Source organism: Notamacropus eugenii, chromosome 1 (assembly GCF_028372415.1).
Source record: "Notamacropus eugenii isolate mMacEug1 chromosome 1, mMacEug1.pri_v2, whole genome shotgun sequence".
In the NCBI taxonomy this organism is placed as follows: Eukaryota; Metazoa; Chordata; class Mammalia; order Diprotodontia; family Macropodidae; genus Notamacropus; species Notamacropus eugenii.
In genome coordinates this window covers 141,227,736-141,250,140 of record NC_092872.1, presented here as the reverse complement: position 1 = coordinate 141,250,140, position 22,405 = coordinate 141,227,736, and the positions used below count along the sequence as shown (strand labels likewise).

Here is a 22,405-nt window from a genome sequence, read left to right as displayed (position 1 = left end):
TACTTACAAAGGGAATTCCACTTGTAAGTGGGATATTATGTAGCCCTACAGAAAGTCCTACTCTGATGCTTCATCATAAAATAGTGGTGATCCTGGCTTCTCAAAGATTATGTCAGAGGTGTGACAAGTTCTACCATGATAGACTTCAGATAAAGTCATAGCATGAGACTCTGTTTATTTTCTAAGAAGTAACCTACTTAATCAATCTATTGAAAAGCATAATTAAGTACCTACTATGTTTTAGGCACTGTGCTAAGTGCAGAGAAGCTCAACACCAGCAGACTGACCACTGGGTCTTGAATTCTTTCACCACAGCAACTCACAAAATAAAATTTAAAATGCCCTCAACTCTTGTGTTTCTGCTTCTCCAGTGACAATGAGGCTGTGGCTGTGGCAGAAAAAGGGCAGAGGAAGCTACAAATAACAGTAATTAAAGTACTACTGGAGGAACTAAGTCATATCAATCTGGACACGCAAACGCTATAAAAGAAACCAAAAGGCAAAAAGAAGGGGCAGCTATATGGAAAGATTCTCCATGAAGAGCCTAGTAGTGGAAAGGGTAGCCAGCAGTGGTAGTAGTAATAACAGTTAACATTTACATATCATTTTAAGTACTTTTTCACAAGTATTAATTTTTATCAGACATAGAAAGAGTCCTTAAAAGTAAAAATGTTTGTGCAAGTCAGTCTCTACTTTTAACCAATATGTTCAACCATACAGTGCACTCTTAAAATACAAACACATAAAAATATTTCACCCTGATTTATACTTTTATGTTCACTGCTGCTGACTGCAGAATCAGATGATACCCTATCAGATTACCAAAAAAGTGAGAAACAAAACATGCACAAGGAATTTTATTTCTTTCTCATATGTAAATTAGGGATGTCAATATTATGGCACCTGTCTCACAGGGAAATTTTAAGCAAGTTCAAATTAATGCTTTGGATAGGGAGATAGTACAGTTGCAAGAGGGCTGCATTTCAAGTTAAAGGAGTTGGGGTTCAATCCTGCCTTGCCACTTACAATCTGTGTGTTCTCAGATAAGTCATATTACTTCTCTGACCTCAATTTCTTTGTCTGTAAAATGGGGGGGTGGGAGCAGTAGGGTTAGACTGGATCACCTCAGATCACTTCCAGCTCTAAATTTATCTTATGAAAACACTTATTTTTTTCACAAAGAAAACTTCTTGCTAAATGTAAGGAACAAAGGGGAGAGGATAACATGCTCCCTTAATGGTCACTGTCTAGCAACCTAACTTCAGCACTTAATTACTATAATCAGGCATACATTAAAACTCTGACATTAAGATCAAACTTGTCACTGTCAAGCCAGTTGTACGCAAAACTGCTTTAAATCCATTTGGGAAATAAAGTTACATGCATTAGATTCCTATCCAACAGTCTACCAGCTCCTTCCATAGAACAAATCTCTCCTCTAAATCCTCAATTTAGCAAACATTTTGCAATTATTGTGTAATCTTCCCAGCTGCCAACAACGGAAAGGTCAACTAAACATCTGGGATTCCCTTCCACGATGAAATCAGTGAGGGATGTCGGAGGGCTTCTGGTCACTATGGCTTACCCCCAGCAGAACTCTTCAGGCTCTTCAAGTTTTGGGAAATGTCTGGTCCTTCTTCCCCTCCCCCAACCTATGTATGTACACCTAATGACCTTTGCTCTCTTGGCATCTGCTATAAACAGAAGCTGCACTTGTTTCTAGAACTGAAGTCAATTCAACTTCAATATTCATTAAGTATCTACTAAGGCATTGTAGTTAAGTGTTTAATACTTTCCTTGTTTCCTCACAGCAGCAGCTAGGAGTTTAGACACTTAGCAAGGAACTAAAGTAGACTCCTAGGACACTGGCTGCTGCCTCCATTTATTTGTAATGCAATCTCTGCTTATTTCCTGGGCTCTCCTTGCCTCCTAAAGAGATTCCCTTAAGGTAGAATATACTTAGGAACAGGGAAAAGAAAGAGTGCCTAGGTGAGGCTTCTCTAGCATCTAGGCAGGTAATTTCTGTATGTAATTCTATTATAGTTAAACCGACTAACCCTAACCCTAAAAGACAAAACAACTACATTCACTTGAATTTTATTCTTCAACCTTCACCTACTTAATGGAAATTCATTCTCTCTCCCCCTTAGTTTATTAAAGGGGGCATTGGACTGTTAAGTATTTATGTACTGTACAATTCAGTGAGCAAAAATCTAGCTTGTAAGACAATCAGTCCTCTATTGACTTGAAGAGAATAAATACAGTTAAATTGTAGAACCACATTAACATACCTTACTAATTCAGGATTTGTGATATGCCATATTTGATTTTTATTAACACTTCCAAGTAATTTATTACTATGACACTCTTTAGGTTTTCCTGTGGAAGAAGATGACCCCTAACAGTTCACTTGTCTGGGCCTTCAGTTTGCTTCTGAGAAAAAGCAGTTGCTGAGTTGTCTGCCTTTACAATTCATTTGTCTAGGCTGAAGGGGAGAGGCCTTTTTGGTCCTTGGGAGCTGCCTTTTGACTGAATTCAAGTTTTACAGAACAAATCTTTATACCAAGTCTATGAAGACTCTCGGGCTTAGGTCTTCTTAGAGTTCGGAGAGATACAGGTAACTGAGCTAAGTCTGACTCATAGTTCTGAGATAGCAGTGGCTCATTTGCATATGACAAGCAGTAGGAAGGACAACAGAGTAAATGGAGAATACAGTCTGCTTCAGTATAAGAAGAACAGAAGTTCTGGGTTAATAACTGAGGAAATATGGACACCAGAACTTTTCTATGATTATGGGACAAATGTTACTTACTTGATTATAAACATAACACCATCTAACTATAAGGTGAGGTCAACTGTAGAAAGGACCTATCTGCTGAACCAAGAACTATTAACAAAAGAGGAAGAAAGAGGCAAAATGCCAGGTTTCAAATCTGTCAGAGGGAGACTGTAACTGTCTCTGCACTGTCATGCGTTGCTGGGCAGACTGGCTAGAGTACTCTCTACTGCAACCTGCTACTGAAAACCTACAGACAAGGCTCTCTATTAAAACCTGCTGCTGAGGAGGAGGAAAGTATGCTCTTTTTTCTAAGCTAGAAGATACTTTTCTGTATCACCACCTGTGGTTGCTGAGAGGCAGAAAAGAAGAATCACGCAAAGGAGGAGAGTTTGAGCCACTTTTGTCAACTTTAGGATAAAAATCAATGCCTTTTCCTAAAAGAGCAAAACACTACTTCAGCTGAAAGACATTCATTAAGCCTTAAACTGAAAACGGCCTGGAAGCAGAGAACGGGCCCAATGGATCAATAGTCCAGCTACGATGTCCTGCCCAGTGAGGTTTTAGTGAAACACTTGAGGGATCAGTTTAGCTTAGCAGTGTAAAAAGTTTGTTCAAACAGAAGCTACATTCATCAAAGAATTTTCATGGACACTTCTTAAGACAGAAAGAGGACAATGAAATCTGCTTCCTGAGTTGCAAGTTGCCCAGGCCACATTTTCCCTATGTGTGTCCTTTATTACCCTATGACTCTAGATGTGAGCCCATTCTCCCCATGCACACTGTGTACACTGGTGAAAGAGTATAGCTGAGGTTTATGGGTGGAATGTTATACAAATATCATGTGTTTGTTTTGCATTTTCAATAAATGTTTTGGTTAAGATTAATTATTTGTGGTTGATTTATTGATGGGAAATACACTGATGGGGGACTCACTAGTTACGGTGCTGTGAAATTAGTTGCCCACAAGAAAAAGTTAAGAGCAGTATCATGGCTGCCCCCTAGATAACCATCCCAATACAAGGAAAGAAAGCTTGGAGAGAGTTAGGGGTTAGGTATAAAGCCTGGACTTCACATGAAGAAGTGAAATACAGCCTAAAACCAATAGTCTTTTCAAACTAAAATTTCAAGACCAAGGATTTCCTAAACTTGTCTTCACTTTTGGGGACAGCAATGAATTCCCAGATGTTAAAGTAACCACAGTAAGAATGTTAAGTTTTAAAACCACTTGCCTCATTTTAATACCTTTAGAAATAATTACATTTTTTCAAATATTCTGTACTTTAGAATTTCTACTAATTCAACTCAGCCCAAGAAATATTTATTGAATATCCAACATATTCAAGTAATTGAGCTAGATGCTCAAGAAGACAAAAACAAAATAGTCTCTGTATTGGAAAAAATTATATTCTACTGGGAAAACAAGTCACAGTAGACCCTTCAATTATTTCAACTTTGTGATATCTTACTATATATATATTATATATCAACATTCATCTTCCTTTTGGTGAGGGTCAGCAACTACACTATATATTTTGGTAATTTGAAAGATCTACCATTTTATTAGTGTAGATACTCCTTCCATCAATGTAAAAATCACAACCCCACCATGTCTTTTTATTCTATATTATTCTTGTATTTTTTATTATATCTTTTATTCTGTATTATTCTTGTCTATATTTTCCTGTCAATCCTCCACAGAAAAATTTCCCAATGTATTAAAGCCCTCCCCTGTTGTAGCATAATTGCATAATGGCACAGTAAATAAAGGACCAGCTTCCATGTCAGAACAGCCTGGCTTCAAGTCCTGCTTCACACAGTATCTTAGGCAACTAAATAACAGATAAACAGTCTATCTGTATCACTGAAGGAAGCTTCCATACTTGGAGTTCCCCACATGGATAAAATCAGAGCCCTAAACAAAAACAAAGAAACAAACATCACCAGGAGAATACAGGTGTTAAATAAACAGGTTTTTCCAATGTAACCAAGATTACAAGAAAAGCAGAAAGCTGGAAAACAATTTTTATAGTGTCTTAGATAAAGCTCTCATTTCTCAAATATATAGACAACTGAGTAAAATTTATAAGAATACAAGTCATTCCCCAATTGATAAATGATGAAACAGGCAATTTTCAGATGAAGAAATCAAAACTATCTATAGTCAAAAAGTAATCTAAATCATTACTGATGAGAGAAATGTAAATTAAAACAACTCTGAGGTACCACCTCATACATATCAGATTGGCTAATATGACAGAAAAGGAAAATGATGAATGTTGGAGGAGATATGGGGAAAATAGTGCAGTAATGCACTAACTGGTGGGCATTGTGAACTGATCCAACCATTCTGGAGAGCAATTTGGAACTATGCCCAAAAGGCAATCAAACTGTGCATATGTTCTGATCTGGCAATATCACTTCTAGGTCTGTATCCAAAAGAAATAATTAAAAAGGGAAAAGGACCTACATGTACAGAAATATTTATAACAGCTCTTTTTGTGGTGGCAAAGAACTGAAAATTGAGTGGATGCCTGTCAATTGGGGAATGGCTGAACAAGCTGTAGTATATGAATGTAATGGAATACTATTTGTGCTAGAAGAAAAGATAAGCAGGCAGATTTCAGAGAAACCTGGAAAGACTTATATGAACTGATGCAAAGTGAAGTTAGCAGAACTAGGAGAACATTGTACATGTTGTACACAATGACAGAAACATTGTACAGTTGTCAACTATGACTGACTTTTAGCTCTTAACAAAACAACAATCCAATTCCAAAAAACTCATGAAGCAAAACTCTTAACTACATCCGGAGAAAGAATTGATGGACTCTGAATACAGATCGAAGCATACCATTTTCACTTTTTTTCCATGTTCTTTTTCCCCTTTTGTTTGGTTTCTTCTCTCACAACAATATGGAAATGTTTTACATGATTGCACATATATAACATATCAAATTGTTAACCATCTTAGGAAAGGGAGGGGGAGGAAGGGATGGAGAAAATTGGGAATTCAAAATTTTGTTTAAAAATGAATGTTAAAAATTGTCTTTATGTGTAATTGGAAAAAATACTACTATAAATTTCTAAAAAAGAAACAAGTTTTTGTGGTAGCAAACAGGTTTGGGATCATTCAAAGAACAGTACACAACCCCAAAGATCATCTAGCCCCAATTCTTTCCATGATTCAATTCTGAGCTGAGCCAAAGATTTATCTATAATAAGTGCTCAAGAAGCTTATGTTGAAGGATCAATTAGATGGACTCAGTTTTATGTCATAATCTCATTAATATATTTTTTTCAATCCACTTTGTTTTTTCCAGTATGGATGGAACAATCTCTTTTATAACATTGTAGATTTCATTTTAGAGACTGTGTTGATTGTTGCAATAAATACAATGTCACTTGTGAACAAGTATTTGGAAAACATTAATATGAAATATTTCCCTTTATAGCATTGGAAGCGATTGAGTCAAATTACCCCTATTCCACTTAATGTAACTGGCAAGCCATGATGCTCTGCTACCTTTTATCAAGTGAGAACAAACCTCAACTGAATCACTCAGAGGTGTAAACTATGTGTTAACAAGGCTTGGACATGTCCGATTCAATCCAGACATTTCAACTGGAGCAACAGGAAGTATGTTAAGATTGGTTGAAGGACTTGGTCATACCCTTTGGGACTTGTATAAAACCAGGAAACTTGTTTGGAACTGAGGATTCAAAAGTCTAGTAGCTTAATGGTAACAACCTCAGATTCCTGAGAAGCAATCACCTGGTGGAAGGAGAGAGAGCATTTTGCTCTCTGCTCCAGTTTTCTCATCTAAACACCCTGACCAGAAGAGGATCTATGAACTGTGAAGAGTCAGAAGATTTAGACTTTTTTGTCAGTACCCAGGACAGTAGTGGCTTGGCAGCATTGTCTACATAAGGAGGCAAAGACAGAGTAGGCAGACTGAGTAAAATGAGGAAAGGCAGATGCAAGGCTCTACAAGGAGCCCAACAGAAAAGTGCATGCCTAAGAAGAGAAAAGGACTGCCAACTGTAAACAGGAACTGAGTTATTTACCTTTTTGTCATATGTTCTATGTCACATTTCTCTCTATGCTTGAGCCCATACTGCCCTGATTTCTGGTATGTATTGTTTGAAAAGTGTGTCATAAACTTTTAAGAGGAATGTTTTATGTCAACTATTCTTAGTATACCACCAATATAACCTTAGTAAAATACTTCTTTTCGAAAAATAATTAAACCTGATCAACTAACATCAGCAAAATCATGGGGGTGGGAAAGGGATGTGAAGAGGAGGGGAAAGTAAACCAGTGAAGGCTAATGAGATACAGCAGTAGTTTTGATGGGAGGATCCCCTTATAATCCTAAAAGTTATGAAAGATTCTAAAGAGGTTTTGCTTATATCGGTTTTATGTACTGATATTTAACACATTAGAAATTAAAACATAATTTAACATATTTATTCATTTAAAATAACCATATTAAATGCTAACATAAGTAATATATTTGCATGAAAAATAATATTTTTCAAAACAAAAAAGTATAGAGAAGAGTGGCACCATTTAACATATTTCAGCATCTCTTTAACGTATTTTTATAGAAGACTGGATTGCCATATCTGCTTTTGTATTCAATTTATTTTTTTTTTAATTATATATAAAGAAAGTCCAGCCACACACATCGGCAATTGGAAAAAAGAAGAGTATTTTAATAGGCAAATAACATTTTGGTATTGTGAAAACTGTTTTGACCTTGTAGACCCTCAGGGATCCCCATGATCACAGTTTGAAAACTGATGAGCTACAGCATTGGAAAACCATGACCAATTCCTCAAGAATACTCCTAGAACCCTGAGGGGAAATATATGACCCCCCTGTAGGGTCTCTGGTCTGCTATTGCTAGTGAGGCCTGAAGACTAATTCCAGAGCCTGTACTACACATACAAACATAAACACACACATACATTTGTGTTGTATACACACATCTATATATATAATTAATAAAGTAAATCAATGAAAAAAGTTCTCTATCATTTATACATGTCAAAGAACCTTATATAATTTATATATACTTATGAGGAAATTCTTATCTGAGCATGGTCTTTAAGGCTGAATTTTGTTCTACTTAGATATATGCTTTCTTAAAATCAGCCAACACAGTAGGGGTCTTATATTTGCTGTATCATTCAAGTGTGTGATTCTAAAAATGTGGTCTACTTTAGAAAAAGGCCTATAAAATTCTACCTGTCCTTTTCAGGCTTTCATCAAGAGAGCCCTCCATATGAGCTCCCTTCATAAAGTTTTTTGGATATAAGAAAGCAAATACATGAGTTGGATATTTCTAATGTTTTCTGATGCTATGGGGGAATGGGGGACAACTAAGTATCATTTATGAATTTTTCTATCTTTTTGGGATCTTCCCTTATTTGTAATATATTGAGAATTGACCCTCAAATGTTTTCAAAACTAAGATATCTCTAGTTTAGTATGTAAGTCAGGTTCAGCCATTATTCCTTCATTTACCTTTTTAATTTCTATTACCCATGGTACAATGTGTAACAGAAGACTGACTCTAAATGTAGTGGTTTTATCACTGCTGGTGATGGGAACAGATCACTGCAAAAGTCAAGTCAACAAGCATTTATTAAAAGTGCCCATGGATTTTTTTTTTTTTTTTTTTTTGCATTTCACATCTATTTGTAGTTCTAGTGTTTTCATCCATTAATGCTTTAGGGGAACATCTGGTTTAGCTAGATCTCACATTCAAGATAGCTCTCTAAAGGTTTGCTGTTTCCTTAACTGATTTTTGGTATTTTGTGAATACTATTCTTAACCTTTTATCATCCTTCTCAGTGGTGTTTTATAAATGAGCTTGATTTCTAAATGGGCATTGTCCTTTGCTCTGTTTGGCAAAGAGAAGCTAAGGTGGTTTCTAGACTCTTTGATCCTCTAGAGTGTACTATTTTGTGTTAACCTTCTGTAAGAAACAACAAGGAACATAGTGTCTTCATTTTTATCCATTTTCGATTTTTAGATAGGAAACAAAAGCCTTTTGATGTAAAATATGTCGGATTTTCTTTAATTGCAAGTAGTCTTTTTATCTTTAATTTTTCTTCAAATTTAGTGTTTATTTTGAACAAATGGAAAGCCAAAATCTACCCAAAACATTTTTTTTTAAATGAGGAAGGCCTTTAGTGCATAGGACCTTTGTGAAAGATTTCTGGAAATATCTGTGAATTGCAGGGTATATAAAGGCAGGTAAGACTTATGTAACTAACAGTTCAATTAAAATATTAAACCGTGACTTTGACCTTTTATCTGAACAGCACACAAAACAGCTGACTGTACAGAGACAGTTTATTTTGAAATTACTATTATCTCTGGCCTATTAAAATATTGTGTTAAGATATTCAATATCTTAATTACTGATTGACACGTGGTTCTGCTACCTGGTACCCATATGGCTTTGGAAGAGTCATTTAATCTCTTTGATCTCAGTTTCTTCATCTATAAAATATGGCAGTTGAACCAGATGGTTCCTCTAGGTGGAAAAGAAGTATAGTAACAGTATAACAGCAATAGAGTTTAATAATCATGTGACAAACAATCTTAGCTCCAGCAAGAGCAGTCTGTGTTGGAAAACAGGGCAGCGATGGGTCATGTAATTAGCTTAAGGAGGTGGTCTCCTGTTTCCCTTGACTCTAAGGCTGTGCCCAGGACACAACCTCTCTCTCTGCAAGTAGGTACCACAGCCATTATGTGGCACCCCTTCTGTTCTCTTGCTGACACTGCTTCTTGGTGGGTAGAGCAGTCACTCAGCTGCAGATCTCCCTTTCTCTCTGTCATTTGGCCAGACTCAGCAACAGATCTTCCCTTCTCTTTGCTTCTTTTTTAACTGGTAGCTGTTTTGTCTTATACCAAATCACTTCAAAAGAAGTCAAGGAAAAGCGCTGAATTTTTAATCTTAGTCCATCATATATCCATGACTGTTTATATGTTTAAAGGTTTAGGGTGTTTTATTAAAGTATTATATTTTCAACTTATAGAAGTCACTTATGATAGATTTATATATTTGTATTGAGTTGGAAATGTTCCTGAAACCCCTATGCCTTATATGTCCCCTTCTGCACTGAGGGTCACTCACAAGAAACTACAAAGTCCTATCTGTTTCAAGTGCAGTTGGCCTCAGACTCAAGATCCCAAGAGCTGTTGGCTAAGAAGGGATGTTATTTGAAGCCCCAAACCCATTCCTAGAAGAGTGTTCTTAACAGATAGCTGAAATGTAGAAACAGTATCCACAGCAAGTCATTTACATTTCTTATTAGGTTGTTTGTTACTTGTCACCACAGGTAACTAAGGCTGGGAGGCTAGAGCACCGGCCCAGGCAGGAGATTGGGGGTGGGGGGAGAAATTGGCTTTCTTTCTTCAATGCCCTACTGCCTTCCTAAAGTGCTCTAGAGACTGATGTTCCTGTAGTTTTCAGTATTCAACTGGCGTATGTCACCACAGAGGTTACTAAAAAGGTAGACCCAAGAAGAAGGCAAGGGTATAGGGTTAATGGTCAATGGAAGCTAGGGGAATAGGGACAAGAGACCATCACCTTGTGGTACAAAAGTATTCTCAGTTGTACTGTCTCCCCCAGAATCCATGTGCACTGCCAAAACAGAATTTGTCCCCTGTGCTAGAATCTCGTTACTGCTCTACTTACCACATCCACTCCTTTTGGACTTTCTACTTAAAGAGTTTCTGAGTAGACTAAAAGACTTTAATTTAAGAAAAGACTTCCTCGACCCAGAATACTATTTTCCAACTTAGTTTTCACCCTTGGTCACAAGTATCACATTTACAAAGTCACAAACCATCAAACTTAATTTGGAGGATCTTGCTCAGTTCTCCATAGACCTTCTTTACTTCTTTATCCTCCAGAGCAGATGTTGGTGCATAAATTTTCTTTACCCTCATTATGAGATTTTGAGGCAAGACCTTATTGCACTTGATACTCAAAATAATTCTCAGAAGTAGGTACTTTAAAAGTAATGTTTCCCTGTTTTACAGATGAGAAAACTGAAGGACTGATAGGTTAAGAGACTTGCCCATACTCACACGGTAGCAAAGGTTGGGGGCTGAATGTAAACTCAAGTGCTGCCTTCTGTTCACTGTACCACACTGGCTCTATAACTACACGTACCATTAAGTATTTCCTGTTATCTTTGGCTGCAACAAGAAATTATTCCCACAAATTTTTTTATTTGCTTCTTCTAGTAAGTCATTCTTTCACTTGGCTGAGAGCTGTCTCTTTCTTTTAGCTGGAAGCTCTTTAAATCTTATGTTTTCATTCTAGAGTGAGAATGTCTGTACTGACATATTCCTTCAGTGGTATGTTATCTTGCTGGTCACTCAGCTGAGCTCATACATTCAAAGTAACAGCAGTTAAAGTAGTTCTACTAAACAGCCTTATAACTCTGGGATTCTTAATATCTTCTCCTCCTACCCATTACTCCTACTTCATCACTGCTTAAATAGAAGGGGACTCCATGCATTTTTATGTATTTCGTGAACTGCCATGGCCAAAAAAAATTCATCATGTGCTGGTCAATCTTCAGGTAATGAACTTTGTTGCAATTAGCAAAGCTGTTTCTGGGATAGCAGAGGGTGCTGCCTTTTCCATAGTGAAAATATTTCCACCTCTGTGGGATTTAACAGAACATAGTAACACTCTGTATTACTTTGTAGTGTCCAGGACTATTTTAATTATACTGCATCAAAGTAGGAATTGAATATGATCAGCCAATTAAAAATCAATATTTATTCAATGCCCAAAGATTGTAGCATTGTACTTGATACTACAGAAATGTTAGAAGATAGAAGAACATACACAAGATGGTTTAAACAGGTTACGATATAATATACATAATATGTAAGACACTGCATATGATGTTATATTATAATATGTAACATCAATAAACAATAATATATTTAATATAATTTAATATATTTCTATCTTTTGTAATTATTAATATGTAATATGATGAATATATTGTATATACAATATAGATCATAGGTCTATTAAAGCATTCTGGTATATAAGAAGTTCTATATACAGAGAAAATGGTGGAGTATCTCTCATTTGAGATCTTTAAGCAAAAACTGAATGATCACCTGTTTGTTATGTTACAAAAGAGACTATATCCAAGTAGAGAGACTGGGCTAGATGGTCTCTGAGGACTGTTTTAATCTCATAAGTAACACATAGTATTCTATAAAATATCTCTTATAACTGGTACGGTACTGCATGGCACTAAGCAGATACTGTTTTTTTATTATGACTGAACATAGGATTAGGATTAATAGTAAAGAAATAATTTCTAATCTCAGTTTATTCAATGATTCGCTAAAGTCTGACCCACACCACTTACTTTAGTGTTCTCACACAAAATACATGCTTAACAATTTGTAAGCTTTATCATGGGCTTGCTTTGTGAATTAATTGTGAACATAATACATTATAGGAACTACTCTGCCTAGCATTCAAGGCCCTCCACCATCTGGTGCAACCATACTTTACAGTTTTATCTCACACTAATCCCTTTCATGCATTCTGTGTGTCAGCTAAACTGGCCTACTCACAGCCTCCAGACATGTCCCACACTTCCCAGTCCATGTGCCTTTGTGCATATAGTTTCCTATCTGGATTGTCCTCCATCACCCCTTAGCTTTGCCTTTTCATTTTTATCCTTCAAATGGATAGAAACTCAAATGCTAGCCTCTCCAGGAAGACTTCCTTGATCTCCTTAACTGGTATGAGCTTATCATCTAGGAACTTCACATGTCACTGCTACTGTCTTACCATGTATTACTGAGTAATACAGTTATTTACATATTAAAAAAAATGTTCAATCTACCTAACAGACTATAAGCACCATGAAAGCAGGGACTGAGCAAACTTTATGGTTCTCACAGACCCTAGCAATATGCTCTGCACACAATAATGAGTTCTTAATAAATATGGAAATGAATTAAACTGAATTGACTATAAACCAAATGTCTGGTAAAATGTCTTTACAATTTAGTATAAAAAAAAAGTAAGTAATAGATAGTGTCCTCAATACTTAACTCACTGTATACAATGAATGAATACTAAATAGAGAGGCACACTCAGCTCTTGATTTCAGATTTTGAATATTTATGGTTCCTGATGCCAATCCATCTTTCTCAAAGTAATGATTCTTTATCTTTCCTGAGCCCCATAGGATGTAGAACTACTTTAAAAGGTGAAGAAGGGGCATGCAAATGGCGCATGTGTGCAATGTATAATAAATACATCAATTAACAAATCCCCTGGAAGGCAAGGGGGAAGAGGATAGGAGAAGGAAGATAACAGAAGGGACAGTAAATTCGAGAAAGGGATAATCAGAAGCAAACACTATTGTGGGAGGACAGGTCAAGGGAGAGAATGGAATAAATGAAGGGCAGGATAGTTCAGAGGGAAATGTGGTTACTCTTTTACAACATAACTATTATGGAAGTGCTTTGCATTGTTACACATATATGACCTATATTGAATTGCTTGTTTTCTCAATGAGGGTGGATGCGGAGGGAAGGAGAGAATATGGAACTCAAAGCTTTAAGAATGAATGTTAAAAACTGTTTTAGCATGCAACTGGAAATTAAGCTATACAGGTAATGGAGTATAGAAATCTATTTTGCCTTACAGGAAAAAAGAAGGGAAGGGTGATGGAAGAAGGGTGGGTAACAGAAGGAAGGATAGACTGGAGGAAGGGGTGGATGAGGTTCATGCTGTCATGGGTACCATGCATGTCACCTCATGGGTGGGGAGTGGGGAAAGATGGGGAAAAAATTTTGAATTCAAATTCTTATCGAAGTGAAGAAGTGAAAATTAAATAAACTATATATTCAAAAAAACCCACAAATCCTCTGGGAATGAAATTCCTTTATAACTAACAGTGGTTAAGAAAAAAAAATTAAATCTTCATAAATCATGTAAAAACAGAGCTTCGGTTAGTTACAAAAATACCTCCAGACACAGCTTCTATTTATCCTCTCACATAACTGAATGTACATAGAGCTACTCTTCAGAATTGTTAAATTTAAGCAGTTTATCTTCTGTAACTGCGAGGAAAAAGTTTATGCTAAAATGCAATCTGGTATAATGGGTAGAAGACTAGCCTTAGAGTAAGAGAGACAAGCCTAACACATCAGCCATGCGACACTGGGCGGTCACTTCTCAATGCTCTTTTCTAGGAAACTGTCTAAGACTATAAATTATAGCTAAGTTGTCAGTTTGATTATGGATAAAATAAACAAAAATCTTCACTATCTCCAGCTGCTTTTCCCTTTCATCCATTCTCATCCATTGTTAGCTACTTCGTACTCTCTTGGAAAATCAGAAAGGTTCAGGTATCAGTCATTTACACTTATCATAATGAACTGAGTATCCTTTAGTGTGAATGAATTCATTAATTGATTATTAAAAGAACATTTTAGATTTTTAATTTCTAAATGTGACTTCAAAGGATTTATTTCCTACTAAAGGAATTTCAGACAAGCAACAGGCCTTTTCTTTGGGGAGGCAGGAAAGTCCCCCCAAAATCACAGTTCTTATGTGCTCTCCCTCCTTCTTGCTTCCCTAGGATGAACAAAGGTGGAAGATGAGAGGTGGAGGTGGGGACAGGAAGGGTTGACTAATGAAGGACTATTTGCAAGAAAACTGCTGAGAGATTCTTATGCTCAATTTCTTTGTACTGTAATTTTCTTATCCCTGACTTCTAGGACCTGAAGACTCCCTAGCTGTAGCACAAATCCATAGAGAAGACTCCTTCCTTCCAGAGTTTTCTCAATGCCCTTCCCTTCTCTCTGTCCTTATATTAATCCAACCCCATTCCTCTTTCTACCCCAGATCACATTTAGTTGTCTGGAACATTCAATGTTATTTTAATAATCATTTAGGTGTATTTTTAAATCATAAAATATTTTTAACCAGTCTCAAAGGGGAGGTCTCTTTCTTGCCAAGGCTAATTCCTATACTGGTATCCTTGATTCCATGCCCTCCTGTCTCAGAGGCAGTATGGTAGTAGAGAGAGCTTATTGGCTCTAGTACAAAAGGATCAAAGTTGAAAGAAATCCTGGAGCTCTGCCACTTACTACATTTGAGACTTTGGTCAAGACATTTAATTTGACTGGGACTCAGTTTCTTCATTAGTCACAACAAAGAGGTTTGACTTGATCAGGGATGGGGAACCTGCGGCTTCGAGGCCATATGTGGGCCTTCAGATTCTCAAACATGGCCCTCTGACTGAATCCAAACTTCACAGAACAATTCCTTTTATTAAGATGATTCCTCAAACTATCCTCTTGTATCTCCCCCCCCTTTTTTTTTTTACTGCTAAACTCCAAGAAAGAAGAGCTTTCACACCTGCCTCTACTTCCTAAGCATCCATTTATGTCTTGACTCCTTGCAATCTGACTTCCAACTTCACCCGCTCTCTTGTAGGTTGTTAGTGATCTCTTAAGTACTGACTCCAACGGCCTTTTCTCAGCTCTCAGCCCACTTAACCTTCCTATGGCTTCTGACACACTGATGACCAACCCCCTGTACTTCAGTTTTTACAAACCACTTTCTCCTGTTTCACTTCCTACCTATTCTTCCTTTCTTAGCCAGATCACCATCCTCTTCTCACACCTGACATATGTGTTCCTGATAAGGTGTACTTCTTAGGCCACTCTCCCCTTTTCTCACTATGTTCTTATTTATTCTCCAATGTATATATAACTATGTGTAATCTCTCTGCTGAAGTCCAGTCCCACATCTCTAGTTGGGTGCTGGACGTCTCCACCTAGGACGTGTCCTACTGACATCTCCAATTTAGCATGAATTCATCTTCCCCTTCAAATTCACTCTTCCCAACATCCTCAGTGTCTGCTTACAGCAGCACTATAATCCTCCCAGTAAGCTTTTAACTTCAGCGTTTATCTCTCGCGCTTTCTTCTCCCTCACCCTCCCTACATCCAACCAGTGGGATCGGTTGCCTAGTCCCACTGATTGTTCCCCTACACAGTCTCTTACATCTGCTCCTCCTCTTTACTCACATTTCAGTCACTACCCTTTTTCAGGCTCTCTCTGGTTATTAGCCTCCTTACTGGTTTCTTTCCCTCTAAACTTCGCTGTCCCCAATTCATCTTTCATACAGCTACAGCAAAATACTCTTCCTAAATCACTGATTGGTCTGATCATGTCACTCCCAATAAACTCCTTAACATGACCCTCCATAATCTTGTTACAAACTACCTTACCAGATTTATTTCACAATATTTCTCTTCAAGTATCTATGTTTTAGTCAAATTGAACAATTAGTTCCCTGAATGACGTGCCTCTCTCTATGTATTCACGAAGGCTTTCCTTCATGCACGGAAGGCACTTCCTCCTCACTTTCCCCTTGTAGTGTCCTTAGAGTCCTTCAAAGCTGGGTTCAAATGTCAACTGTGTATCCTAAATGATGCCTATTGTTCTCTCCCCAACAATTAGAGTCTTTCCCATAAAATTACTTTGTATAAATATTATTTATTTACTTATCTGGGTTCTTGTTATATTCCCATAATTGAGCTTCTAGAGGGAATTTTTATCTGCGTATCCTCAGATCCTAGCATGGTGCTCAACACATAGTAGGTACTTAATAAATGCCTGCTGAATCTTCCTTTAAAGCTTGACTCAGGTGTCACCTCCTAAAGTAAAACTTCTCTGATTCACCCAACTTAAAATATTCTTTTCTTTTAGTTTTCCTGGAGCTCTCCTTTATCCAAACGGTTTCCTACCCTTATTATTCTTATCTGTATATATACATTATTCCCCAGTAGGATATAAGCTTTTTGAGGAGAGGAGCTATGTCATTTTAAAAAAACCCAAAACCCTTTTTATTCTTGGCACCTATTAGTTCCTGGCACATAATAGGTAAATAAATGTCTATTCTTTCTTCTTGTGATACTGAAGTTTTTGAAGATACAGAAGTCAGAAGAAAAAAGAACTAAACTAAGAATCAGGAGACCTGGGTCTTAATTCCAACTCTACAACTACAGATTAACTTGTGTGGTTTTTGACAAGTTGCTTTATTTCTTTAAGTCTCAGATTCCTTGTATGGAATTGAAAGGATGCAACACGGGGCAATGAAGAGAGCTGACGTTAGAATCGGTACCAGTCTAAATCATGGATGTCAGGGCAACCTAGGGCAAGCTACTAAACTTCTAAATACCCCTAGGAAACTCTTTAAGATTATCAAAAAACATAGATCAGTCTGATATTCTATTGTGGTGAAAGATTTCCATTCTCCCTGAGAAAGTCATTGGAAGACATCTTTTTGGTTAACAGAAGTATTACCTCTAGTAATGTAGTTACTTCCTGAGAGACTACGTGGAGTTGGAGTGCGGAGTTCAGAGCAGGCAACTAGAACCTTGATCCAAAATAGCTCTGACATCCATTCTACCAATTAGAGACTCAATTAGGTAACTTTCTCTTTTAAAATTCAAGCACCTCCTTCTAGAGTTCAATCTCATTCACAGTTGGGTATAAATCGGTTTAATCACTGAGGAACTAGGATTGAGACGGGGCCCTAGAGGAGAAACTCTCAAACTGAAAGGCAGACTTGGGTAGATGGGGATCCAGGACGGCAAGAAGGCACAGCCCTGAAGGGGATTCAGGCACTGATATTCCTCAGTCTGTCCTAGGACCCTGGCAGTACGTAGGTGTTACTGCCAAAGAATTCACCATGCAATGAAGAGCCTCTTTGTATTTGTCTAGACTCATCTTTGGATAGCCATAGTGTCACTGAAAATTGGGATACCTGAGTTAAAAGACTATCTGAACTCAGTTCTCCCTGAGAGCTGATTCATCCTGACAAATATTCAACCAGATAAATCCCTCATCAGTCCTAGACTTTCCTGTTTGAGGAGGAAGTAGAGGTTGTAAGTGTATGGAACTTCATTTGTTTTTATTATCAATGTAGTATACAGTTAGTATTGAAGAGATCTCCCTATTCTTGGAAGCTCTAGAATGAACAAATCAACAGGTGACAGTCTAATGTAATGACATCATTATAATGGTGAGTACCAAAACAGCAAAGTTCTGCAGAATTTTGTTACAAAGATGGCCCTTAAATGTATTGATGCCCTTAACAACTCTCAAAAGAGTAAATCAGTTACTACAAATTTATTTAACTTAGCTTTGTACATTGACTTTAGAAATATTCACATTCTTTTATTCTCATTAAGCAAAGGGTATCCTTAAACCCACACACGAATGTTTTGCAAGGCACTGCCAACGAATGATAGAGTAAACAGGTTTAAAAGCATCAGCCTGAACAACCTGTACATAAAACCATATCCCTTAGGCAAGGCTAAAATACACTTATTTTTACCCACATTAACTTCAATGATTGTGGTCAAAGATATAAACCTGATAGCCTGCTCCAACCTCCACAGACCAATTTGTAATAGCAAGTGTGGCAAAATACCCCAAGGAACAATTGTACCTAAGAAAAACTACTCCTTAGGGGCTGTTGGCAAGTCATAAACACAAGCGTAAAGGAAGACAAGAGGGCAAATCTTCACCAAAGAGTAACTGAACAATTAAATTTCTCAGAGACTATTGAAAGAGTGTAGAATCAGCTCAGAGGAGCTCTCTCTGGGCCTCAGTTTCCTCCTCTGTAAAAAGAGGAGGTTGGCTTAGATCAGAGGTGTCAAACTCTCCCCCCTCAGGCCACAAGCCGCCTGAACCTGATAAAAACGTAACTGGGAAATGTTTAACAAATTAAATGAAAATGCAGTAGGACACAGAGAATATTAATTTGTGGTTTTCTCCAGCAACATGCTGGATATTTGAGTTTGGCACAACTAGCCCAGCTGACCTCTTTCAGATCTCCTACAGTCCTACGTTCTGTTTTGCACACCTGACTTTAATTTTAAAATACATTCCTAAATGTTCAATAAGCTATGCTCCACCTAGATGCTTCCGGGTAATTCTGGGAGTCTTTTCTTTGGGTATCCTGGATCTCTCCAGCTACACCACAGAAAAATGGAGGGATGGACAGACTGACTTGTCCCTTTGTCCATGGAGAAAATGTATTTACTGCCCATCAATGGGTAAAGAATTTGGAGGTGTTTGCGTCAATATTGTGTGATAAAACCTTCCACCCTCAGCGCCCGCCATGCCCTAGGTTCTCCCGTCCGGGTGTGTGTGTGTGTGTGTGTGTGTGTGTGTGTGTGTGTGTGTGTCTGTGTGTGTGTCTGTGTGTGTGTGTCTGTGTGTGTCTGTGTGTGTGTGTGTGTCTGTGTGTGTACACACACACGTATCCATCCATCTGCCTTGTCTGCACACGGGCGTGCCCGTGCGGTCCTAGGCCGGACGCCTCCTGACAGCAGGAGGGCTTATTCAGAAGGATGCTCTGCCTGGCACACAGTAGGCGCTCGATAAATGCTCCCTGACTTGCCTCGCCAAGCCCTAAAGACGCGAACCCGACCTAAGCGGACGTCCCCTCCTTCGTGACGGCTCATGTCGGGGACTCTATCTTGGGGCAGTACCCAGGTCCTAAAAGGCCTCGCTGCTCCCCCCCGCAGGACTCGAACTCGACGCCCGGGCCGCGGTGTGGACGCAGCGCTCGGCGGCGCCGGGCACGCTGCCTCTTCGGCGGATGAATTCTTAGCGTTAAGGGAAGTTTCTGGTTTGGGGTCGCTAATGGAGGAGGCCCTGCCCACCGCCTCCCCCGAAGTCTCGGGCCCCAAACTAACTTTTGGAAAAGCCACTCCCGGCCTCTACCGCCGGTCCTCCGGGGCAGGTAACCCGTGCAGACGGAGCGCCGGCAGGGCCGGCCAGGGCACGGCGGGCTGCGCAGCGGGAGGGCGACACGGCCCAGGAGGAGGCGACGGCCCGGGCGTCCGTGGGGTCGCGGGAAGGCGACGGCTCGATCGCGCCGGGCCGGGCCGGGCCGGGCCGGCTCCGCGGTTAGGCCCGCGACCCCCGCCCACCCCTCCTCGCCGGCGTTCGTGCCCCCCGCCCCTCCCCCGCCTCCTCACCTCGAACTCTCTTCAGCGCAATGGGGTCCTTCTCCTGTTCTGCTGACATTACAGACTGCAAAGCATGACTCCCCCCCAGGCAGCGGGAATCGCGTCTCTCGGATGCTGCTGCCGCCGCCGCCTCCTCTCGCCGCCGCCGCCGCTGGGGCCGCTGCTGCTCCCGGGGCCGCCGCCGCCGAGCCCGGAGACGGCCAAGGGCGCGGGGGACGCGGGCCCGACTTTGCAAAGTTTGGCAGGAGGACCGGGCCTAGGGGCGGCCTGGCCCGCGGGGGGTCGGCGGCTCAGGGACGGCGGTGAGGACCGCGGCCTGGGGGCGGCCCCCTGCCTGGGGCCGGCGGCATGTGCGGGGGCCGAGCCCGCCGCCACCGCCTCCGCGCCGGGCGCCGCAGGGGCCGCTGACAGCGGGAGGCGGGAGGTCCGGGCCCGGGTCGGCTCTCGCGCACACACGCTCACACGCGCACACTCGCGCCCACTCACACTCCCTCACTCACACGGCGCCCTCCGAGCAGAGCCCTGCCGCCAGCTCCCCGGCGGCGCCCAGACACAAAAGCCGCCGGCTCCCGGGCCGGGCGAGGGACGTGGCCCAGCCCCGCGGCTTCCCCTGCCCTAGCTCCTCAGCCCCGCACGGGGATGGGCCGCAGGGGCAGGGGGAGGGGGCCCCGCTCCCTCATCCCCTCGTCGTCGCGCCCCTCCCCCGCCGCCGCCGCCTCTCCCCGCGCTCCACGTTCAGAGCCGTCCCAGCCCCCACCCGCCACAGCGGGCCCTCCCGCCGCCGCCGGGCGCGCGCTCCTCCGCCTCTGGCCAAATGCAGCGGGGGAGGATGTGTGGATGTGGCTGCCCCGCCACGCGCGCACACCCACACACATAGACACACACTCACGCGCGCGCACACACGCACGCCCCCAAACGCCCTCCCCCCGCCCTACTCCCCACCCCCGGGTGGGAGGAGGTCTGGGTGCTCGGGGTCCGGTGCCCGCTCGCCCCGAAGCGAGGTGCGGGCCCTCGTCGTGACCGCCACCCGCGCTGCCTAAGCGCTCGGTTTCTGCAGCGCCAGCCCGGGTGCCACGCTCTTCTGCCCACCTACCCCGGGGGCCTGCCGCCAGCCTGCCAGCCTGCGCCGGCCCCTGGGCACCGTCGCGGGAGCGCTCACACCCCTTGTGCGAAGGGGGGGGGGGGGGGTTCCAAAGAACTGGCAGCGGAAAACTTCTGGGGGGAGGAAAGCAGGTTAGCTGCCCCAGCCTCGGGGCACGAGGACCGGAGAAGGAAATCCGGGTCCGAGGAAACTTCGCCAAGCAGCCACCGAAGTGGGCTTTGTGTTTGAGGGATGCGTCAGTGACACAAACCCCAGGGCTGCCACGCGTGACTCGGAGGGCCCCCACGGCCAGACCTGGCATGGTTTTCCATGAAGGTCTAAGGCGTTAAGAAGTCCAGTGAGATTGGGCCCTGGTCTGTGTCCGAAGGCAATGCCCTGCTCCCCCCGCACCCCCAGCTCTGCACCGCCCCCTCTCCACCCTCACCTGGGCACCCCCACCTCTGCACCGCTCCCTCTCCACCCTCACCTGGGCACCTCCACCTCTGCACCACCCCCTCTCCATCCTCACCTGGGCACCCCCCCGCACCGCACCCCCACCTCTGCACCGCCCCCTCTCCACCCTCACCTGGGCACCCCCCCACTCCGCACCCCCACCTCTGCACCGCCCCCTCTCCACCCTCACCTGGGCACCCCCCCGCACCGCACCCTCCCACCTCTGCACCCCCCTCCGCACCCCCTGCACCCCAGTCTGGACTTGTGCAGAGCTCGGTGCTCCATCCGTACCCCAAACATCCGCCCTGAGGTTTAGCAGCAGTTGTAGCTGAGGAATGGTGTGTGTCTCGGAGAGCTGAAGTTATTCCTGCCGGTGTAGCCTGCTTTGGGTCGTTCTCACCCAAACCCACCTTTTGGCCACCTCTGTTTTCATCCGGCCATGGACTATCTTTAAAGCGCTCCTGTTGCAAGTCCCCGCACCTCTCTGCCCTGCTCCCAACCCTGCTTTCCAGACTTTTTGGGCTAACCCTGCTCACGGCTCTTCCACCGCCTTTGCTTAAACGGTTCTGCCCACCGAAATGCCTGCCCTCCCTTTAGTGCCCCAATTATCTTATCCTTAAAGGTACATCTCTAATGCCTCCTTCTTCACGACACCTTTCTCTGATCCTGCCGACTGGAAGAATCTCTGAGGGTCCCCTCAGAAGCCCTGTAACTCCTTGTGCCACTCTCTTGGCACCATTTGACAATATGCTCCCTTGTGTAATAAACTGTGGACTTGTTTTATCCTTCTAGGAATGGCACACTCCTTCAGGGCAAAGGACCATGTCTTCTGTACCTTCTCAGTGCCTTATGATGTAATAGGCAGTGAATTAAAATTGGACGAATATATGAATTTAATCGGACAGCTCCCAGCTCTTGATAGCCTCTTTTACAGGTGACACATTCATTCAGATCAACACAGTACTACCAAGATAACAGAACCTAAAAATCAAACCAGTCTCTGAATAATCAAAAT

The 22,405-nt window shown here is 41.7% G+C and overlaps 1 protein-coding gene across 1 annotated transcript in view; it reads right to left on the bottom strand.

Annotated features, from left to right (window-relative positions):
- The window catches only part of PYGO1 (pygopus family PHD finger 1), a 30,420-nt gene extending 10,362 nt beyond the window's left edge, over positions 1-20,058 (bottom strand). The window contains exon 1 of the mRNA XM_072616026.1: positions 19,866-20,058. Coding sequence (XP_072472127.1) covers positions 19,866-19,914 — 49 coding nt within the window. The 5' untranslated portion in view covers positions 19,915-20,058. The remainder of the gene's footprint in view (positions 1-19,865) is intronic.
- Between the last annotated feature and the right edge of the window lie 2,347 nt (positions 20,059-22,405).